Source organism: Ammospiza caudacuta, chromosome 3, assembly GCF_027887145.1.
Source record: "Ammospiza caudacuta isolate bAmmCau1 chromosome 3, bAmmCau1.pri, whole genome shotgun sequence".
In the NCBI taxonomy this organism is placed as follows: Eukaryota; Metazoa; Chordata; class Aves; order Passeriformes; family Passerellidae; genus Ammospiza; species Ammospiza caudacuta.
Window position 1 is genome coordinate 30,819,565 of NC_080595.1, and position 19,998 is coordinate 30,839,562.

At 41.4% G+C, this 19,998-nt stretch overlaps 1 protein-coding gene across 2 annotated transcripts in view; it reads left to right on the top strand.

The window, feature by feature from the left end:
• EPAS1 (endothelial PAS domain protein 1) overlaps nucleotides 1-19,998 on the top strand; it is a 77,308-nt gene that overhangs the window by 46,054 nt on the left and 11,256 nt on the right. For both annotated transcript variants that reach the window (XM_058802629.1, XM_058802628.1), the window contains exons 3-7: nucleotides 6,605-6,756; nucleotides 7,353-7,437; nucleotides 7,938-8,056; nucleotides 8,152-8,354; nucleotides 16,510-16,616. In XM_058802629.1, the coding sequence (XP_058658612.1) occupies nucleotides 6,605-6,756; nucleotides 7,353-7,437; nucleotides 7,938-8,056; nucleotides 8,152-8,354; nucleotides 16,510-16,616 (666 nt within the window). The remainder of the gene's footprint in view (nucleotides 1-6,604; nucleotides 6,757-7,352; nucleotides 7,438-7,937; nucleotides 8,057-8,151; nucleotides 8,355-16,509; nucleotides 16,617-19,998) is intronic.

A 19,998-nucleotide genomic window follows, 5' to 3' on the forward strand; every position in this document is an offset into this window, starting at 1 on the left:
GTTTCAAGGGAGGGAGACAACAGAGCCGGAAAGCCAGCAGGGAGCAGAAGGGGAAAAAATAGCTTTTCTCTAGGCTTTTAAGGGAGAGGACAGACTGGAGAGAGAACTGATGTGGGCATTGTTTTTGAATGTCTGGACAAGCTGCATCTAATGTCAGACCATTGTGGCATAAAACAGTGCTTTAAAAATAGCATGTCTACTCGATTGCTTTTATTACATTGGGAAAATAGTTTTATGCCAGCCATGCTGCTAGGAATGAGAGTGGATCGGGTGCTGAGTGCTTCAGCTGCTTGAAGTGATGTCCCCTTTCAGGGAAGGTGCACCCAAAGGTCCTATGGGACTCAAAGCCTGGTCTGATGGAGTGCTGTATTCCCAATATTCAACACTGATGGCTACAGGACTCCAAGCAAGTTCCTGGGAGCAGCATCTGAATGATCTGGCTAGATACAAACTCTGCAATCCAAACAACACTAACATAAGTGTTTTCTTTATCCAAGATTGCTTGTGCACTTGGAGATAAGATCCCTTCAGGAAGCTTCAAGTTTAAGAGTAGCTTTTTCTTGATGTATCTAAATTGAAAGCTTTTATTGAACACATTGAAAATATCCCCTTGAACAGGATGTACTGCTCTGTCAAGACAGAAAAAAAGGGGGGGAAAATCTCTTTCCTTTGATGGAAAACAAGAAACCAGGAAGAGACAAGTCACTCAAAGCTGCTGTCTCTGATGCAGGATGAAGCTGCTGTTAGATCTTCCCTAACTTTTGCCTGCTGGTGTCAGGCAGGTTTTGCAGCCCTCCTGTGGAGTGGCAGCTGCAGCCTGGTATCAGTTATGCACCATATGTAAGCAACTTACTGGTACTTATAGGAACCAGGATGAGACAAAGCCAGGAAAATTCTGTGCAGGTGATGAAGTGACCTCCAGTAGAAACACATTTTATCATTGTCTACCTTGAACCAACCAGAAAGACCCCTTTGAGTCAGATCAAAGGTGTTGAGAGGAATTATAGGCTGTTTGCTAGGAGGTTGTTTATACCTGCACAGTTATTTCTTTTAGGGAGAAGCCTGATTTTTGAGCCTTCAGACTCGTTCCAAGAGGTTGGACTGAAGGAAATGAGCAAGCATCTACGGAAAAAGTGTTCTTAAACTTGGGAACAGTGCACATCCTGGCAGTGAGAATTAATCAAAGCTTGTTTACAAAAGTTATTTTTAGCATAAAAGGTTATCATAAACACTGCAATAAGCATTTGCCATTACAGTTCAAAGTTTCTTGTCAATGAATAAATTCTATTTGGCAGTTAGAAAATTTGTCAAAATAAATACTTACCAAAATTTAATATAGACTGAGACATGGACTGAAAAATACTGTATCAAAATTCAAGAAGTACTGCTTTGGGGTAAAGTCAGCAGTGGATGACCCATCAAATGTTGGGACATGGGACACCACTGCTCTGTTCCTGGTTCCCCTGTAGCTCTGACAGTCATCCCAGGAAGGCCACAGCAGCAGTTTTACAAGGCTTTTTGACATGTTTCAACATCTCCCAGTCTCTCCTAGACAGGGATTCTCCTCCTGTATAGGCTTTCCAGAGTTACATGAACACAACATTGGCTGGGCTCCATCAAGTAGCTATAATATGAACAGCAATATTACAGCACTTCATTCTGCTGAATGTGCTGTTAATTTAAACTGGAACATTTGCAGCCCAGTCTCCCTGCTATGTCGCGGTGTCTGAACTGAGGTACTCCCCATAGTTGAGGGGAGGTAGAAAATGTTGTAGGGAAAAAACCAGAAACACATCCTTATTTCAAAATTTACCTTGCAGCTATTTTGAAATAAACAAAAAAAAAACAAAAAAACAAAAAAAAACCCAATCAAAAAAAAAACCCCACCCCCTAAAAATCATTATAAACTGAGTCTCACTGTTCCCAAAGACCTGCAAAAACCGGGCAAGTCTACATGAGGTGCTGCTCTCTGGATAAAGTGACCTCAGACCTACTGGAAACACAAGGCTGAAGTTCTGCTCTCACCTCCTCATGCTAACTTCCCACTTCCCTTTGGTCCCTTAAATATTTTCCATCTGAAGCTGTTTTCTTACACTAATGCTCCAGTTCAGCACCAAGGTAAATTAATGAAGACAATTTGAGGCAAAGTGAAAGACAGTAGGGATTTCAGGGAGGAGCTTGCAGTAGCCATGCCATTTTTTGTTTTGCATCTGCCAAATAGATTCTTTCTGAAGCAAACCAGCTTTTTGCTAGTGGCAATGACTGAACTGCTTCTGATGTATCACTCTCCTAAAGTGTGTGTATCCTCTGTGTATTAGTAGCTGGTGTTTTTCTCAGGAGAAAGGGAACGTGCTCGAATGCTGACACTGCAGCCATAGGAGGGACTCCTATTTATTATTTATATTACTATAATTATACCAAGTTACCTGATACAGGGCATACCAGGGCACCACAGTGCAGCCCAGCATATTTCTTTGCTGCAGACTTGGGATCCTCAGGTAGCTGTAGCTGATCTGCTGTAGCGGGTGGGCACAGATGACCCCTTCTGGGGCTGTGTTTGCAGAGGACCTGGAAACATTCGAAGACATGAGCACCTTTGGTGTGTTCCCCAGTGCTGGAGCTGCTGTGCAGGCTGCTGTGGGGACAGGCAAGGGATAGATGGGCCACAGCAGCAGAGTGGCTTTGGAGGTACTTGGCCCCCACCTTTCTGTGCCTGATAGCACCTGCAGGTTCCTCACCTTTGAAACGTGAGCACGCCCTATTAAGTACTACCAGAAACCCCTATCTGCCAGCTCCCCTTTCCTGCTGCAGCCAGACTGCTGAGGAGAAAGGGGGTGCAGTGGGGTTTATTGAGTTACCAGGGAGGCTGGAGCGAGTCTGCAAAACACCTTGGTCGTGCTTTTGGGTTAGATTAGACAGGGTGCGCAGCAGCACAAACAATCTTCTCTCCCTCCTCTCTGTCCACATCACAGATGCCTCCAGCTGGACAAAGATAATTTTAATAAAAACAGTGTACTCTGATCCCACAAACCCCTGTGACTACACGCTTTAAAGCTGACTATATCTTTAAGTGCTGTGCTCAGCTTGGACCTTAAGGGTTTGAACCTGCAGCCCTGATGTGAGTGATCCATGTCCTCTGTGTGTGTTTGTATAAGTAATATAATTTATATACAGGGAAAAGCAAACTTAATCATCTGATAATACAAGTAAAGTGTTTGTCTTTCACTGTTGGAGGCATTTAAGAATACAAATGCTTTGAATAGCCTTCCTGCCTTTGAATGGTCATGTTTTGTTAATGCAAACTTAATGAGCTGGGAAAAAAAAATGGAAAGGAGGGTCTGGGGTTAGAGCTGAAAAGTCATTTTTTTCTCTGAACCCACACTTGGCTGATTGTCTTGGGCTATAGCCATGATCCCTGCTGAATAAACCATTTGTTTGCTTCCGGAAAAGTAAAAAAAGACCCTTGACATTCTTTACACAGCAGAAACAAGCTTGGGAGCAGATGGTCACTTACCTCTTTTTTTTTTTTTTCTTTTTCCTTTCCTAAATGTCATTTTGGTCAAAGTGCGTACTATTCAAATATATTATTGTGTATTTTCTGTATTTTAAATACTAGTCCTGATGCAATTTCCTGAAGTCATTGGCTTTGTACTGAGAAGGAACTGGTCCCTGCATGTGTAGCCTGAATTGCAGTGCAAGGATGTGAAATGAAAATCCCCAGCCTGTGCTGGCCATCCCCAGAGAGTGTCCTCTCTTCCCTGCTGCCAGTCTCGTTGAGAGGCAAAGGGTGATAAACCAAGAGCTCTCCATAGCTCTGGGGCTGGGCAGAAAGGGCACCCTTTCTTCCCTTGTGTGCACAATGCGTGATGGGCTGCTGCCAGGTGGGGAAACCCCTGGCACCCGGAGTATTTCTGTCTGTTCTGGGGTGCCCTGACACCCAGGAGAGCACTGACTTTGACCCTCATTCATGGGGGTTTCCTAGACTTCAGTTTCCTAGGCTTCAGCAAAGACTAGAATCCACAAAAATGTGAAATAGATTATAGAGAGTAGTGTAGATGTATCACTTAGGTGGGAAATTTAGGTTTTGGGATTTTTAGTATGTTGTGGATGGAAGGAAGATGGAGGGCACAGGGTGTCATCCTGGGTTTCTTCCTCATATTTTTTCCTTCTTCTTCATGGGTTTGAGTGGCATTTTGTAATTGGGCAGAAAAGTCCACATTGCAGGCTCTTTGGGATCAGTTATTGAGTTAAAAGGGAACATAATCTAGATGTCAGTTCTTAATTGGATAGTTTAGTCTTAAAAGACCTTGTAACAAGAGATTGTTGGCCATTTTGTGCCTTCTAATGAAAAGCTGCCGAAATCACAGTAGTGAGACTGTTTTACTGATAAGAAATAATAAACACCTGAGTCCGAACATGAACTACTGTCTCAAGTGCATTCAGCCCCAGAGAAACTGACAACTGGTACCCCCACAGCCAGGGAGGGATATTGAGGAATAGGAGGATGCAGCAGCAGCAGTCAGCATCGTTTTTGTCACCACTTACCTGTTCCAAACAGTGCTTGCTGGGTCTCCATTGCGACTGCTCATCCCTCTTGGTTTGCTTGCAGTCCATCCTCAGGCACTAGCAGCTGCAGTTCCAGGAGCTGTACAGATCAAACTTACCCTTTAATTATCACTCATTAGTGCTTCAAAGTAAAAACTGCATTAGTTTGGCTCAGCCTCTTCCCTATTCAAAAAAGCAACAAACCCAAACCATGTCATGTTTTACAAAGCAATGCCCTATTCCTGCTTCTAGACTTCTTGCAAAATGAGTATTTCAACAAGAAACATGAAGGAATATGATCAATGTGCTGTTTCATGGAGGAAAAGAACAAAAATTAATGACTTTTCTCAAGTGCTAACAATATGTGTACTACAGAACAAGCTGTAAGCTGAAATTGCAACATTGAACCATCAAAGGAGAGCAACTTCTCCAAGGAATTTGTTTGTGTCCCACTGTTCTTGCAAGTAAGGCTGATGCAATTATGGTTGGAGCCTCTGGACGGCAAAATTGGTGGTGGGCCCAGCCTGGAGCACTCTTGTGCCACGAAGAAGGATTACAGAGAACAGAATTGCTTCAGCTCTTCTCTCATCATCCTCGCTGCCATGGGCTCTAGGGCACCTTTGATCTAGAGGGAACTTATCCATGGCCCTATATCTTGGAGTTGCTTATTCCTTATTCTAAGACAATAAGGTGGAGGTTTTTTCTTCTTTTACTTGCTTTATTCCTTCAAAATCAGAGCCTTACCATGACATTGGCCATGACTGATCACAAATGTGCAGGCTAACTTACAAAACTGTAAAGATAAGCTTACCACAGTGTGTCTGAGGTACACAGACCAGATACAATATCTGCAAGTGGTTTTGTAAATCATAATTCCAGAAGTTTCACATGAAACACATCAGGAAATTAATGGGCCAGTTCCTACATAGAAATTTTTCGATACTAGCTGTCTGCATGTCATTCCCTGACAGCTTCTTATTCATGGAGCTCAGACATGGTTAAAAGAATAGAAGGGAAGATTTGTGACTGGCATCAGGAGGAGCAGTTTTGCCATGTGCTGCTCCCACAGCACTGGATGGGCCGTGCGGAGCGCACACGTCAAGGGCATCACGGTGCCATCGATTGTCACTACACTGCAGCCAGAAGGTACCAGGAATAACGTGAATAACCAAAAGAAAAATAGCTGTAATAAATATTCCAGCACAGCTTCAGGTTTCAGCTGCGCCGTGGCATGTCTTTCCCAGAATTTAGTAAGGTGCACTGGGTTCATGAATCTGTGCAGGCAAGCATCTAGGACGTAAGCAGAGTCTCAGGCTCTCCTTGCAGGACAGGGGAAGTGTGGGTGAGTGATGAAACTTGTCAGTTTTGTGGAGTGAGGCATAGGAAGTCCTGAGGTCTGCAGATGAAAAAGCAGGTATCAGTGAGATGGATCTGTGGTTTTCCAAGGAATACTGAGATTTATGGCGTGACAAAGAGATTCACCCAGAATGACTTCAAGGGAGCAATTTTCTACTTTTTCTATCCAAAGCAGTGTTAACAGATGTATCTGTACTGAGTGAAGAGGTCTATTTAGGCATGTCTTGTAGGAGCTGTATTTCAACGTTTTAGAAAGCCGGACCTGATGGAAGAGTCCTGCTAGGTGTTTGTTAGGGATGCACAGATTTATGTACCCTCTATAAAGCTTGCCCTCTACCTTGTGCCTGTTAGGAGGTACAAATGTTGCAAGTGGCCAAGAGAACATACGCAAAGAAGATTCACTTCAGTCATCTGCATCTGCAGGTGTTAGTGACTGAAAACATGTCTTGCAGAAACGTGCTAAAGGTGAAGAGACGGTCTTGTATTTGCCAAAACATTTAGAAAAGTATCTCCTGCCTTTCTAGTGATAAGGGCATCCTTTTAATATGCTGTTCTGAAGGCCCTACCAGAAGAGATTTGTTGGAAAATTTTAAAAGCAGAAAAATATTTTGTTGCCTTGTAACCTGATGTACTTGCACTTAAAAAGGCTGGCTGGGGTGCTGAAGTCTTTAAATGCTTTTTTTTCTTTTTTCTTTTTTCTCAGTATGTGCTGACAATGAGAATGAAGTAGAGGCAGACCAGCAGATGGACAACTTGTACCTGAAAGCTTTGGAGGGATTTATTGCTGTGGTGACACAGGATGGAGATATGATCTTTTTGTCTGAGAATGTCAACAAATATATGGGACTTACCCAGGTAACTTGTTCCCTTATGTTTTCCTCTCTTTGTAATACAGTTCATAGAAAGAACTCTTATGTCTAAATGCAGAAAACCCAGCTCTGTGCTGCTGCAAGAAAGATTGGAAATAAAATGTCTTATCTCTCAGGCAGGTACCCTGCACAGCAGACTACACGGGTCACAGGTTCCCTCTCCCTTCCTATCTAGTTGTAGTGTCTTTGGTGACTGCAGAGTTGCCTTCCTACATCTTACTAGGCAAATGAGAAGGCATTTATTCTACTTGTGCCTTAGACTATGGGACAAAGGGGATAGAGCTGCTCTTTTGGGTCCCCCCTTTTCTGCTTTGTGGATTGGGAGTTTTGTCCTGTGTTGAAAATAACAAGAGGTATTGACTGTTAAATGCACTGTGCAAATTCATAGATAAGAGAATCATTCTGGGAAGAAAATGAGGAGTTATGCAGAGGATAAACAAAGGGAGGGTCATGGGATTTGTGTCTGTGAGCATCCTGTTGATGCACTTAGTTCTAGTGACCAATTTCATTTCAACTGTATTTAAAAACAGATAAACACTTTCAGGTGCTTTGATTTGCTATTTAGTTCTTACTTTCACACAGGTGGAACTCACTGGACACAGCATTTTTGACTTCACTCATCCATGTGACCATGAGGAAATTCGAGAGAATCTGAGTCTGAAAAATGGTAATAATGAAAATACAAAAGTCCTTGTTTGTTTTTGAAATAAGCAAATGAAGTAAATGGCTAGCAAAAGAGATCTCTTCATCATGGTAAAAGGAATTTTCATTCCTACAGTAATCATTAACTGCTATTCAGTGCTTTACAGATTCATTTTGTTTTGCCAAATACTGCTTAAATATGATAGTACCAAGAAACTGTTTGTTTAGTATTTTCCTTTCATCAAGTTTAGACAGGTATCATGTTTTCAGTTGTAACACTGGAAAAATTCATGTGCAGCAAGCTAAAACATAGGTTTAAAATGCACAAAGTCCTATTTCAGTTCCACTTAAAGCTTTAGGTCTGAGCTCTACAAATTGCTCTGCAATGGTCCAGGCATGTTTGATGGTCTCTGCAGGTAAATGATCTGAGAATAAGTCTGTTATTTCAGTTGAATCCTTCATGCTTATAAGTAGAAGAAATCAAGAAGGAAAATGAGAAAATTAATTTGCCTTTTCCTTATACAGGGCCAGGCTTTGGAAAGAAAAGCAAGGAGATGTCAACTGAACGTGACTTCTTCATGAGGATGAAATGCACTGTTACCAACAGAGGCAGAACTGTTAACCTCAAGTCTGCCACATGGAAGGTACAATATTTGAGCCAAATTAAGTGGGCTTGATTTTATTAGACATTTTGATGTGGAGAGATAATACATCCTAAGTTTGTTTCTTGTTATTTCAGGTTTTGCACTGCACTGGACAAGTTAAAGTGTATAACACTTGCCCTCCTCACTCTCTGTGTGGGTATAAGGAGCCTCTTCTCACGTGCCTTATAATAATGTGTGAGCCTATTCAGCACCCTTCAAACATCGATATCCCCCTGGACAGCAAGACCTTCCTGAGTCGCCACAGCATGGACATGAAATTCACCTACTGTGATGACAGGTATGCTCCACTGGCTTTTCCTTGCCAGAGGTGTTTTTATCTTCTTGAACAAAACAAGCAGTTCTTCCAAATGTCTTGTGTGGAGCTGGTAAGCAAGGACCAGAAGAAAATTCAGCCTGTTACCAAAACGGCTATTTAGCGGCTCACTTAATCCGCCTCAAAAATTTCAGTTTGGGCGAAACTGTTCTCCTGCTGTATTTCCTCATCCTGACAAGTGAGGAATTCAGTTTTACTGGCAGAAGATGAGGCAACTTGGAGCCACAAATGTCAGCTTCTTGGGCTTTAACAAACCGAAGGGTATGCAGGATTCCTGTTCCTGTGTTTTAGAGCGCATGTCCCAGGGCATGCCGTACGGACCTTAGTCAAGGACTGTTCTACGGTTGGTTTGGCCCAAGATGCTGTTCTCAGTTAGCTGGCAAGTGCTTTGTGCTCTACATTAACCAAGAATTGCCAAGGCATCCAGAGTACCTGCTGCCCTGAAATGGAGTTGCAGCCTCTTGCTCAATGAAAAGCAAACAGCCTTTATGGGTTATCTCCCTGCACCTTTTAGTGACAAAGTGAAGGGGAGGGGAGGACCTTGGATCAGGCAAGGGGCTTGTCCTCTGCTCCCCACACTTCACTCTTGAGGGGAAAAAAATGGACATTCTTCTAGTTTCCACCTGCCTCACTTGTCCTGGGAACTCCATGGCATTTCATGCCATCACCTTGTCTGCGTGCTGTGATAACCATCTTCCATGCATGCGAGTGAGCCAGAGATCCCTTCCTATGAAAGTGTCTTCCTGTCCCCCATTTGCCCAGAAGGTCCTGTCTTTACTGCTGTGGATTTGGGTTTTGTATGGGGTTTTTTAAGTTTATGAGTTAATCTCTGAATTTAGGATTAACTTTTCTGCCTAACGAAATTTCTCTTCTGAAATTCAGAGATGCTAGGAACCTCTGAGGCCTGGAGGGTTATCAGTGAGATTATAAACATGCTTGCAACTCACGCAGAAACTCACAGGACCAACATCTTTGTTGATTTCTTCAACCTTCGAAGGTTTTTTTAACTTTGCTAAGTAAGATTATTTTTTAACAATGTGATGAAGCAGCCATATAAACTTGCAGTGTTAGCAGCTGGGGATGAAAGCAAGATTACAAGAGTGAAACTTGTGACTGACCTTCTGAACTCTCAGAGAACTGTGCAGCAAGTAACTAGAAATGGTCTCTGATGTAATCACAATGAGACTTTTTCCTTTGTTAATATTTTCAGCATCAAAATATTGAGATATCAATAGGATTTTGCTGCTGGAGGGAGTGACTCAATATGATAGTGACTCATTAAAAGCAATGTGCTCAGAATTACTGGGGCCATTCAGTGGCAGGCTGCAGAAGCGTAGCAGAGGATTTTACTTTATTGCAGCATTCACGTCTCTGCAAGACTTAATGCATAAGCCATTATAAATGAGAATCAGAGGGACTGATGCTATCCCATTAAAGATACACATGCTTATTTTAAAAATAATGATATATTAAGCCTTGTCTTAAATAGTGTGCATTTCATTTACAGGGAAGATGTTTCACATGGCAGTGAAATACAACAGCTTCCTCTGGAGGACTGAACTTGTAGGGATTGTAAAGATTTTTTTCTCCAAAACCAGACTATAAAGTAGCGCATCTTTTACTATATAGTTTTGATTGGATGTTTCATTTTGGTAAAGCTGCAAAAAGATAGGCAGGGCAGAGAAGGAGGAGACATCCCAAACCTTTTGGGTTTTTTGCAGCAGATCCCCCTGCCCCCCGCTTCCCTCCCAGAGGGATGCTGATGTCTCTCTAGCAGGCGACACATCTCTAGACACATAAAAATGCAAAACACTCAGCTGTTCTTATCAAATTCAGTGCTGCTACACAGATTGCATTGAAGGAGCAGCTTATGCCAAGAATGTAAATCCAGGCTGGGGAGGGGAGGAGGGAAGGCAGCATGTGCCAGTCAGGTGCCTGAACTCTTTTCTATGTACTCTGTCCTTTCTGCAGCGGCGCGGCGGGGCTGACACAGCTCATTGCTCCATGAGGGAGGGACAGTGTGCTTCCAGTTTAGGGCTGCTATCATGGAGGGCAGTGTGCCTCCCCTACCAGGCTTCTGCAGCGCTCCTGGTGTCCTCCTTGCAGCTCATCTGGTGTGGACAGGTCTGCTTCCTGAGAGAGCATTAAGTTTTTATTTTCAAAGCACTCAGTCAAAGAAACTCTCAGATTTCTGAGTATAATCTCCTTAGGAAAGCTCATTGTCTGTCTGTCACAAAGCACCCTAAAATATAGGCTGGCTACCTTACAGCATTTTGTGACAAAAACTAGTTGGCTTTTCCTTAGGAGGGTATAGATTAGATGTAATATGAAGCAGGCAAGACTGGCCATCATTTAAAACATATGAGACAGTAGCCCATAAAATTTGCCTTCCAAAAATAAATTATGTATGTGGGCCTATGACTTCCCAGTGGTTAGGTGGGATATGTTTGTATTCTTAAAAGAGTTTTTGCAAGGTGATGAGCCTGTAGAGAAAGGTTCATGGATATGAATAATAAATAAGGGTTGTTCTCTTAAATGCTTGCTTCAGCCATTCCTGGAGAGTGATTTAAAGCTGTTCCCTTGCTCCACTTATCTTGGCTAAGTGGTTTACAGGAAGGATTATTTTAGCTGTAATATAGAAATGCTGATCAGTGGTACAATTTAATAATCCAAGTGAGGGTTTAGTTCAGCTGCACAATGCTTTTGTGTCAGGAGGGATTGCCAGTGAGGGTGTTTTAGTCAGAAGAAAAGGCATGCCTTTGTACAAAGCCAATTTTGTTACCTTGGTGGCATTGGCACTTACTTTGAAGGCATGGCTTGCTGTGGGGCATCGTATGTCCCTGATTACTAGAAACCAAGTTATTATATAACCTTTTCTTCTTTTTCTGGACTGGGACATTTTAATGGTAGAGTTGAAGAAGAGAAAAGGAGCAGTGGAGGATATGTGGTGATTCAGAGTAGGATGGTGCAGGAAGATGCCATGCCATAGCATTGCCATCCCATATCAGTATTCATGTGGGATCCAGGCTGTGCCCACCTGAGAGGAAACTGAGATTTATTGTGTTTCCAGTTATGTCCCAGTAACTAAGAAATACACAGGCACAGGACTTGGATGAGGATTTAAGTTAATTTGCCATTTGACCTCTACTAGGGGAATATTTTTAAGTTAAATGGGAATGCAGGGAAGCATTTGAATGGACATCCTGTTCTTTCATTCCTGCTCAGGGGAAAATGCAGTATGGAGATGATTGAAGTGGTGATAAGTGAACCCAAAGATCCACATTTGACAAAACTGACTTCTGGTATATGTCATGTTTAAATGTAAAATGTGATCTACTTATATGTTAATAACACAACCTTGATTCAGGTAGACAAAATGAGTGGTCCTGACAGTCCTGGTGAAGATTTTCATGTTCACGTGTAGGTTTTTTACCCTCACAAAGCAGATACACCTGACCAGGCCATCCATCCTGCTCAGTAGTGGCCAGGGGTCCCAGGATTTTGCATTTTGGGGTTTTTTTTCCCCATTGGCTAGGGTTAGACTAGAAGCAGCCATGAATATTTTTGAGAGGAAATGTGGTTAGCAAGCAGCCATGAATATTTTTGAGAGGAAATGTGGTTAGGTTGGCAAGACTGCCCCATTGCCTGCTCTAGGAGGCTGACAGAGTGCTTTACCCCAGGCACAGTGTCTGTGTTGGGCTTTATTATTTTTTCCCTCCTTTTTTTTAAACTCATTCTGCTTTAAGTATAACTTTGTTTTGTTTGTTCCTCTCAAGACCAATTTAACTTCAATAACTTGGTAACAAGTTTGAATACAGAAAGACTTTGTTAAGAGATCCACACCCTCACACACCCAGTCTGCACAGGGCCCACTGAATATACAGCCCAGCTATTTTTTATAAGCAGTAAACATTAGAGCAGTCTTTCACAGAGCTTGACTTCTCAGGCCTGATGGTTCTTACCATACTATTTTAACTCAAGAAATGGTGTACAATAAAAAGCTCTGTGCTCCTTCCTATAAAGGGACAGAAAAGCACAGTTTTAGGAAAAACAAAAATACTTGAACTAGCTCATCTTGTAGGAAATGCAGCCTTGAAGCAGTGGGTTTTGATTGCTTTGCCATGTTTCAAAGAGATAAAATTGGGCAAAGTTGTACAAACCTAGAAATACGAGTCAGATCATTTGTTTCTTAATTGTGTACCCTAAGCACAAGATTTGCCCTTATTCCATGTCCCAAGAATTCAATATTAAGATACTTATATATATTGTATATTTAAGGGGAACTGAAATAGTGCTCAAAACACACTTGAGTAGTGGCAGCTGGGACAGCTCTCCTACTCCAGATGGCTATTGCCCACCTCTTCACTGTGTTTTCAGAGATTTTGACCTCTGTACATCAAGATGACAAGTTTAGCTCAGAAAACTGAAGTGCCAGTCTGGCAAAAAATTAAGATTCCCCCAAAGGTATTTGTGTTCTCAGAAACAAGTTGGTAACAGGAAAATAAACAACCTCACAGCCCACCTGTCATCTTCAACAAAAAATCATTATTATCTTACTAATGAGCATTCTACGAATGCAATGGAAACACAAAGCCTACCATGACAGGAATGCCATCCAAAACACCATACAGTTTGCTTTCTAATTTTGTCATTCCACAGCTTGCACAAGGAGCAATTTTCTGGCTGGCGTCTAAACAAAAGTGGAAGTCTTGTGCCTGAACTCAGTTGTGTAAATGATCCTTTGGTATTATGGGATGTAGACATTTTCCTGATTTTCTTAGCTGTGTACTGCTCCTTCCCATAGCTCCGTGGGAAGCCTTTTCCTTTGCACTTAGTCCTCTGTGTGTTCACTTGGCATTTTGTGTTGCTAAGAGGTTCCTGTGGAGAGTACACAAAGTTTAGAGGGTGCACCTCCCTGGCAAACCTCAAAGTAAGCACAGGTAAAGTTTACAAGGATCTGTGCCAAAGCACTCGCTGCCTCCTGGCCCAGGGGCTGCTCGGGGCTCTTGGCTTTGCCCATCTTCTTCCACACGCATCTTGGGAGAGCCACAGGATGGGAGTGATGGATAAAAGGACAGATGCCCACTTCAACCCTGGTGCATAATGCGGCATGAAATACACTAACCTGATTTCCAGCCCTGCACAGCCTGCAGCCTACAAGATTTTTTTTAAGCTTTTCAGGGTCAGCAGTACTGTGGGAGGAATAAAGGAGGGTGTGAACTGCCAATTTATGCACCCAAAACTAACAGAGATAACAACTATTGGAGAGAGAGTGTTTTTTATAAAATAGTGGTATTTAAAACACTATTTTTTTTTATTTTATAAAATAGTGGTATTATGAAACACTGCCAGCCAATTTTAGGGGGGTTTGGTAAGTGGGGAAAATGGAACATTCTACAATTTTTTTTAAATCATGTCAATTGGAGGAGTCTTCAGAGAGAAGTGGAATGAATCTGAATAGTGTTAACAGATGAACAGAGCAGTTCAATGAGAGCATAGGGGCTGTTAAGCCACTTATTATTATTTTTTAAAGTAACTTTCAAAACAATTACTCTTCATTAGTATTTCACTGTTACCAGGCATGGGTTTAGAACTTATGTGGGATTGTGGGTAACTTTTTAATATCTTATTTTTATCTTTTTATGTAATATGAAGTTGCTTGTAGTAGAAAGATACTGCCACTACTTGCTTACTTCCATCCAAGATTACATTAGATCTAATTAGATTTGACATTGGCACAGCAGGATTGCACCATAAGTCATTCTGTGCCATGGAATGACAAGAAGAGTCATTTTATAGTGAGGGTGCTCATTATGGACAGCAAGGAGCAGTTTGAGAAGGGAAATTACAGGACTGGAATACATGAATTTTGCATAGAGTTTACCATTCCCATATGAGTAGAGTCCCTCAGCCTGCTGTAATGTGTATTCTTTGTTAGCTATCTCAATTCCACTGCTGACTTCCATGAAGGCTGTAATGTGGGTTTGGATTTGCACTGGTGCTGCTGGGTACATGGTGCTTCTGTTTTTTCCCCATTATCTTCATTTTGTTTTCCTTCTCCCTGCTCAACCCCCACTTGGCTCTCAGCTCCCAGTGACTACATTAAGAGTAAATACTCAACTTCTTGAATTTCAAAATCCTTCCCCTTGAAGTGAGCTCCAAACTAACTGGAATAGCTTTGTGGTATTGAGCCATTATATAGTCAAAGGCCAGAGTTTCTGATATTAAAGACCATGTACTTACATTGGTCCTGGCAAAAGCCTCTGGCCACTTACACCAGTGTGTCCCAGCTGGTTGTGTAAAGACAAGCAGCAACTGTATTTTGTAAGCCTTAATTTTATTAGGACTCTTTCAGTATTTGCTGTTTTCTCATGATGATTCAGCTTTGATGACCAATTCAATGTGAGAAGTACTTTTCAATAGGAAAGAAAAAACAATTGTGGTTTCAGAAAAAAGGTTAGATTTGAGTGGGATGCAATTTAAAAGCTCAGAAGCTTGTCAGTGAAGAGAGTAAAAAAAAGTCTTTGAAATCTGGATTCAAACATTTCCCCTTTGTTGGTCTAATTTTAAATGTAAATAAAACTGGAAACACAAACAGAAGAGTAAGTTTTTGAGGGGAACGTAATGCAAGCTACAGCTTTTGCTCATCTGAAGTATTGTAAACCCAGGTTCATTCCATGGAAATCAGGACAGAGGATAGTTTTCAGAGTGACAAAACCAAGGTGTCCTGGGGCTATGAGCTGTAGAGTTCTGTGGAGGTGGAGGCAGGGAAAAGCTGACTCAATACCTTGGCGTTCAAGCCATACACAAAATAGTCCCATCTTATGTGCCTTCCTTGCTGCAGGGGGATCCAGGAGATGAATGCCATGCTCTTGCTCTGTTTGTTTTACAGTACTTACATGTCTGTCTTGTAAAGACATGCTTGTGTCTAGAGGACTGGGCCAAAGCTGTCCTTCCAGGGAGTACACAAACCTGAGGATGTCTCTTAAAAGTAGCAACAGCACAAATCAAATGTGGTGGTGGCACATAAAGCCATTCTGAGAAAGTGGCATAAAACCTGGGCTCTGCCACTGACAGCTGTGAGGTGCTCCAGGATGTGACCATTCCTTGCAAACCTCCCAGATTTTAAAGGTTTATGAAAGTGTCACAATTAGTTTGTGTGCTGCTGTTCTCTGTATTACAGGTTATTATAAGAACTTCAGAGGTAGGAAGATGCAGCCAAGACTGTCAATGTCTTGTAAACCAGAAGATAATCTTTGCTTTTGAATTATTTTATGTACTTTATTTTTAACTTACCGTGTTTCCTGTAAAGCTGTGTGTGATGGTATTTCCAGTTGAAATAAACCATTTTTCTTCCACCTCCTCATTAGAGAAAATCATCTGCACAATTTGATGACCTATTTTCATTGATTCAGGAACTTGTAAAAAATCCAGCCTTGCCTCAAAAAGATTCTGAAAAAAAGCTCTATTTTTTGAGATCATAGCTTTCTTTGTGTAAAATCCTACTTAGTTTGTGGTTACTTAGTCACCCAAGTAACCTAATCCATATGTCAGAGTTTTCAAATGATTGAGAAAAGACTAAATAGATGAACTTTTTTTTTTTTTTCCTTTTAACTGCCCATAATTTCTCACCTGGCCTTTTTATTTGTTAAAAGCAGTGCCCAAACCTTTTTGTATATTTTTTTAAAGTGTACACATACTTTTAAACCTGGTGGCACCAACCACTACCCCCCTCACATGTATTTGATTTTCAGTGGTGGTTGTTGGGAGTTTCTGCATGTAAGTGGGCAGCTTGAAAACTTTGTCAGTAACTAAAGTTGATACCTTCTATTAGAGATAGCATGCAATAGGCATAGGAGAATTTGCAGTGCACACACTGACATCCTTAGGAATTTTTGTTCCAGTAGTAGGACAAGGCAGTTTATTCTGAACATGGAGATATTTCAGAATGTGATCAGAAGTCCTCTATAGCTCCTCATGTGTTTGGAAGCTTAGAATTTCTCATTTTGCTTTTTTAATTCTGTTAGTTTGAAGACTTGAGCTGATACTGCCCTGCACATGTGAGCACAAGACTACAGTGATCTGAATTTTAAATATTTGCTTTTTTTTCTTGAACAAGAATAACAGAGTTGATTGGATATCATCCAGAGGAGCTGTTGGGTCGTTCAGCGTATGAGTTCTACCATGCCTTGGACTCGGAAAGTATGACCAAGAGCCATCAGAACTGTAAGTCACTTTCTTATTTTTCTTTGTTGTTTGCATGTCAGGCATAAATTATGGATCTCTCAATACATAGTTGAAAATACAAGTGCATCTTGTGTGCAGATACTCTCCAAGAGCAGTATTTACACCAGGTAACTGCGCTTGTCTAGCTGAAATCTGCTGCTGGTCCTTCCAGAGGGTCTGGGTTCTGCCATAATTAAAACTAAATTTGGATGTTAGAGGGAAGAATCACTGTCTCTCTAAGGTACAGTGCAAGGTTCAGCTGAAAAGCTGAGTTAGGCAATTCTAGCCTGGTGAGAAGGCCAAGAAAATTGGGATTGTTCAAAAAGAAAAGAGAAGGTATTGGTTGGGTTGACCCAAATGTGCCCTTCCAGTACCTGGAGGGAGCCTACAGGAAAAATGGAGAGGGACTGTTTACAAGAGCATGTCATGACAGGAAAGGTGGAATGACTCCAAACCAACAGAGAGTGGGTTTACATGAGATATTAGCAATAAAGTCTTTAGTATCAAGGTGATGAGGCACCAGAACAGGTTGCCCAGAGAGGCTGTGGCTGCCCCATCCCTGGAAGAGCTCGAGGCCAGGTTGGATGGGGCTCAGAGCAACCTGGTCTAGTGAAGGTGTCCCTGCCCATGGCAGGGCTGGAACTAGATGATCTCTAAGGTTCCTTAAAGATCCTATGATTATCTTTCTCATGTGCTCTTGGACACAGCAGACAGAGCAAAAGGGAAATAGGAAGAGCTTATTGCAGTGGTTTTTTGAATGTCTCTCTTTTGCTACCAAACAACAACTATCTTCTCCATCCAGAGTAGATGTGCAAGAAGATTTCTTAAAGAGATATTTATTATACAAATAATTCCTACTGCCAGAAACAGATGCTTCTTGTTATGCCTATGGGAACTGCCAGTTTTAGCTATTCTTCAAGTAAAGTATCTGAATTATTCTGGGAGCAGAAATCAGATCCAAGATCCCTCCCTTCAGCAGGCCACACAATTTCCATCTCTTTCACATCAACTGTCTTAAGATAATTGGATTTAAATCTTCAGTCTCTGTCCTTAAGAGTTAGTGCTTTGGCTGGAGACAAGGTATTGCATTAATGAACAAATGACATTTCCCACCCTTGGCTGTTATGGCCCCCAAACCAGTTTATTGGAGAGTTCTAAGCAGCTCATCACTAAAACCTCTGCAGAAACAAAGCAAAGCAGCTAGACTGGAAGATCAAAAAACAAACCCCACACACCTTGGAGTTGCTGTGATGAAGGCCTCTGTCCTCAGGAAACAGCCCATGACTTAGGTCACGTCTATGGGGAATTGGCCACCAAACAGACTTACAGAAAGTATTTCTGTACTTCCCAGAAAAAAAATTGCAGCAAAGAATAGTTGTCTGACCTTAAGGGGTTAACTCCAATGGCAAAGATTCAGGACAGCTTTAAGCTGAAATGTTTCTTGAAAAACTGTTTGGCAGTGATGAAAGTTGTGTGCTGTAAACCAGTGCTGATATGAATCATCCTGTTTCCAAAGCTGCTTAAAAGAAAAAAATAGATCAGCCCATACTCAGTGAGAGTTATCTGGGCATGTAATTTTTTTAATTGTTTCTTAGGTAATATGTTAGTGTTTTTACAAATAAAAATATTAATAAATTATAGATAGGATGTTAATATCCATATCCTGTGCTGGGCTATTGAAATTCATCCTGTGAAATGGGGGTGTGCTACACTGGTGCTTTTGAATCATTGAGCTGGATTTCTAAGAATGGGACACTGCTGGGAGGGAATAAAATGGGAGCTGGCAATCCATTTGGTAGTGGGAAAGGGAGGGTGAGCAAACCCATCCAGTTAATGAAATGGGAGCACTGAGTTACTTGTCCATGTAAAGATTTCTGGAGAGTTTCTAGTACCCACTGTGACCAGGCATTAACAGATGTTGCTTCTCACTCCCAGCAATTCAGTTACCCTCACATAGTGCAGAGTGTGTGTCCAGATGCCATTTGTGCCTGCTGAAAATGGCCATGTCCTACAAACCTGCTGCAGGGTACAAGGTCTGATCAAGAAGCAGAATGAGGGCAAGAGGAATTCTTGGAGAGGTGGTGTTAGACCAGCAAAAGTCCTCAAGGCACTGCACAGGTTATAAGTGTTTAGGATCAAATTGTTCTATAGGATTTATGATAGCACAGGATCAGCATGGATTATCTTTTTGCTGTTGGACCAAAGTCTATTGCTGTGATAAATGTGATTTCCCACAACAGAATCATGAGTTTAAATCACCAGCAAATCTGACCCCTTTAGTTTTTCTAAGATAAATAGTTCCCACATCTTCGGGGACCATCAAGTCAGAGAACAACCACAAAGACAAAGTGACAGCAAGCTGTGACTTGACAAAACACACATAAACCCTTCAAATAGGAAATGCCTGGGTTCCATTATGTGTGCCATTGAGATGCTGTGTAATGCAGGGTAACCAAGCAGGTATAGAGCTTATACAGCTTGCTCTTCCAAGCATGTGGCTATACAGAACTTACTAATTTTCCCTGGCCACATTCTTTTGTACCTGGAAATAGCCACCTCAAAATTCATGTTCAGCAGACTTGTATTTATTAAACAATAACTTTTATTAGAAGTCTGCTATGTGTAGAGTATATCTCCTTGCAATTATGCAGTCATCAATTCTGACAGTGCCCACCAGTTAGCAGAAGTTCAGCAAGCCTTGCAAGAGAATCATGGTTTTGTGTTCTATTAAATTTGTCCTTGCCTTCCCCCACTCTCTCCACACAAAGATAAGGAATATAATTGGAGACTATTTCATTGACATGTAACTAGTTCTGTAATGTATATATACAGGTAACGTATACTTTTTAAAAAGTAAAAAAAATAGAGAAGTGAGAAGTTCACTCTGAAGGCAGAACCTTAAATGTAGCATTGATAACAAAGTCAGCAGTTACAAGTGTATTAGTAATTTATGAGATTACCCCCTGGAGGGATTCTGCTGTACTTTATTATATCAGAACATGACATGCTTTGAATAATAATAATAAAAAAGATTAAAGCAGTAAAAAGCTTCTTTGTAATGTAACAGGCGCCTACACTGTGACTCTTATTGATGAGCTGATGATTAGGAAACAGTGTAATTATGTTTCACAAGCAGAGCAGAACAGTCCAGTCACTAAAACACTTTGAAATGAAAGCCTTTTGATTTTGTTCCACCAGAAGTATTTAATCGATAAAAGTAATGTTCTACTTTGTCTAAATAAATTAAATGAAGGATGATTAAATACTCCTAGGAAGAAAACAAACAAACTTCAGAAACAGAAGGATAAACACAGCAACAATTATCTGCAAAACAGTTGTTGTATTTCACAGGCCTGGAGTTGTACATTTGTATGGTGGCAGT